This window comes from Silene latifolia, chromosome 1 (assembly GCF_048544455.1).
Source record: "Silene latifolia isolate original U9 population chromosome 1, ASM4854445v1, whole genome shotgun sequence".
Classification (NCBI taxonomy): Eukaryota; Viridiplantae; Streptophyta; class Magnoliopsida; order Caryophyllales; family Caryophyllaceae; genus Silene; species Silene latifolia.
Window position 1 is genome coordinate 31,391,868 of NC_133526.1, and position 3,552 is coordinate 31,395,419.

Here is a 3,552-nt window from a genome sequence, read left to right on the forward strand (position 1 = left end):
GTAGTAGTAGTAGTAGTAGTAGTTGTAATAATAATAATAATAATAATAATAATAATAATAATAATAATAATAATAATAATAATAATAATAATAATAATAATAATAATAATAATAATAATAATAATAATAATAATAATAATAATAATAATAATAATAATAATAATAATAATAATAATAATAATAATAATAATAATAATAATAATAATAATAATAATAATAATAATAATAATAATAATAATAATAATAATAATAATAATAATAATAATAATAATAATAATAATAATAGTCTGCGTTTTTATAAAAAAAAACAAATAGTAATAATAATAACAACAACAACAACAACAACAACAACAATAATAATAATAATAATAATAATAAATGGTAGTGATAGAGAGAGAAAGAGAGAAACCCTAGGGATCTGAAAAACACAAACAACAATGACGATTGCACCAAAAAAATCGATCTCCTTTGATTTCTGCACCTAATAATTCAAAAAATCAACAAAAAAGTAATAAATTTGATCTTCTTTCTGCTACCAATGATGAAGAATTCCCGGTTTTGTCACGAAAAACTGTTCCTTCTAGTGAGGACAGTCACAAGGAGAAGAGTATGGGCTCGATTGTGGGAATTCCTCCTCTGAATCTGACTGTCCTGGTTGAGGATGTTACGGAAGAGGAGGAGGAAGATGAACCTACTGAAGATGTGATACCACCTGCTTCAACTGTTCTTGAATCTATCCCAGAGGAACCTTCAGGTATGTTGCAATTTACAGAGGCTGAGGTTAAAGTTGAATTAGACTTTTGGAGAAACTTTGTCTATTGTTTTATCCTGAGGGCCAATCCTCCTTGGGAGGTTGTTGACGGGTTTATCAGGCGTTTATGGGCTAATCATAAAATTGATAAGATATCCTTTATGCCCAATGGAGTTTTTCTGGTTCGTTTTAAGTCGTTGGCTGCTAGGGAGGCTGTACTGAAACAGGGTCATTTTCTTTTTGATGACAAGCCCCTTATAGTTAAGCCATGGACTGCTGATGTTGAACTTGTTAAGCATGATGTGAAATCTGTTCCAGTATGGGTGAAACTACATAAACTACCGTTGAAATTCTGGGGAAAGGGTATTGCTCGGATCTCTGGTATGTTAGGGGAGTTTATTAAAAGTGATCCTGCTACTGAGGACAAAACAAGACTTGGATATGCACGGGTTATGATTGAAGTTTTATTTGGTGAAAACATAGCAGATAAAGTTAAGTTCTTGGATGAACAGGGGCAGGTTGTGGAAATTGATGTAGAATTTGAGTGGAAGCCTATTGTGTGTGAGGTGTGTAAGGGGATAGGTCATTATGCTAAAGATTGCAGGAAGGCTAAGAAGAGACCATCTGCTCCTCCTCCGAAAAAGGTTGTCACTCAGGTCTGGAAACCTAAACCCGTTGTGCAAAAAGCAGTGCAGCTGAACAAAGGAAAAGAGAAAGTGCCTGCTACTCCTGTGATAACTCAAGCTGGGCCATCTAACACTGAGGGACAGATGCAGACTCCTGTTGTATGACACAGGTCTGGTTCTTCTATTAGGGGGTATACTCCTGCTAGGCCTTTGATGAGATTAGCTAGGCAAGAGGTCACTGATGGAGCATATAGTGTGCACAAATTTGGACAACATACATTCATGGAAGCCTTAAATAATTCTTCTACACCCAAGGAAGTAATTGGGACAAGTGGTAGTGTTCCTCGCCTTGTGGTGAGGAATGCATAGTCTTGGCTTTTGGAATGTTAGGGGACTAAACAATCCAACCAAGCAAAAACATGTCAAGTGGTTTATGCACAGAAACAATGTTGGGTTGTTTGGTCTCCTTGAGACAAAGGTGAAAACCTTGTCTCTAAATAGTTTAAATGGGATTCTCATGGATGGATGGAGTATTTCTACTAATAATAGATGGCACAAGGGAGGGAGGATTTGGGTGTTATGGAATCCTAGCATTTATCATGTGGATTTCCAGGATTATTCCTCTCAATGCATTAATATGAGAGTCATAGAAGTAGCAACTAGTAAAAAAATTTGTGTTTCTATGGTATATGTTGTTAATGATCTCAAGGGTAGGCATGAACTATGGGATCAACTAATTTTAATTGTGTTCTGTCCTATGCTGAGAGGTTAGGGGGCAGCACTAGTGATCAAGAGATTGATGAATTCCAAAGTTGTCTTTCCAAGTGTGGGGTGATTGATTGTCCAGCTATGGGGTCCTTTTTCACTTGGAATAACAAACAGGAAATAAGGTCAAGAGTTTATAGCAGATTAGATAGGGCCCTTATTAATGAAGAATGGAGTAAGGGTATGCCTGATATGTATGCTCATTTCTTACCAGAGGGGACATTTGATCACACTCCTTGTATTCTGAAAAGCTCTGGTCAAGGTGGCACACAAAGCAAGCCATTCAAATATTTCAATATGTGGGGGAAGGCAGTTATGTATCTTCCTTTGCTATCTGGATGGTGGGATCAGCATATTCAGGTTACCAAAATGTATAGAGTTGTGCAGAAGCTAAAGTCTCTAAAGTCTCAGCTCAGGAGATATAACAAGGATCATTTTTCTGATATTGAGAACAATACTGGGATAGCATTGAAAAATCTGGAATATGTGCAATCTCAAATTGATGCTAATCCTGGTAATATCTTCTGGATGAAGAAAGAGCAGGCTGCCACTGCTAAATATAAAGAACTTCATGGGGCTTGTACACATTTTTTGAGTCAGAAAGCTAAGGCAGCTTGGATTAAGGATGGAGATTGTAACACCAAATATTTTCATGGAGTCATTAAGAGCAAGTTTATGAGAAATTAAGTCCTTTCAATAAAAAACATGAATGGTGATTTGTGTGAGGACCCTCAGAGTATTCAAGATGCTTTTTTATACTACTATAAAGAGTTGCTGGGGACTGAGGTAGTTACTGAACATGTGAATGCTCACATTATCAGGAAAGGAAAGACTTGCACTGATGCACATTGGGAGATTCTGATACAACCTGTTACTGCTCTGGAAGTTAAGCAGGCTATTTTTTCTATCCCTGAACATAAAGCTCCTGGGCCTGACGGATATTCCAGTGCTTTCTTCAAGGATTCCTGGAGCATTATTGGGGATGAGGTGTGTGCAGCAGTCTTAGATGTTTTTCAATCTGGTAAACTCCTTAAGCAGTTAAATGCTACTATATTGACTTTAATACCTAAGTGCAAAATGCCTACTCATGTGACTCAGTATAGGCCAATTGTCTGCTGCAATGTCTTATACAAGAGCATTTCTAAGATCATTTGCACTAGGCTTGCTGGAGTGTTGCCTGATCTAACTAGTTTAAATCAAGGAGGGTTCATTAAAGGTAGAAGCATTATTGAAAACATCTTGGTGTGTCAAGATCTTGTTAGGCTCTATAATAGACAAGCTTGTACACCTAGGTGTATGTTTAAAATGGACTTAATGAAGGCCTATGATTCAGTTAGTTGGCAGTTTTTGAGTGAGATCCTTGAGGCTTTTCATTTCCCTCCTTATTTTAGAAGTTTAGTGATGGAGTGT

General features: G+C 36.4%; 1 protein-coding gene across 1 annotated transcript; it reads left to right on the forward strand.

Moving 5' to 3' along the window:
* Window positions 1-2,100: 2,100 nt before the first annotated feature.
* Window positions 2,101-2,829, forward strand: LOC141643311 (uncharacterized). Its single transcript, XM_074452418.1, has one exon. The coding sequence runs from the start codon at window positions 2,101-2,103 to the stop codon at window positions 2,827-2,829; it is 729 nt and encodes a 242-aa protein (XP_074308519.1).
* Window positions 2,830-3,552: the final 723 nt, after the last annotated feature.

What these genes read in the sequence shown, in the direction of transcription:
- LOC141643311 (XM_074452418.1), top strand. Translation starts at nt 2,101, where the DNA reads ATGGGATCAACTAATTTTAATTGTGTTCTGTCCTATGCTGAGAGGTTA.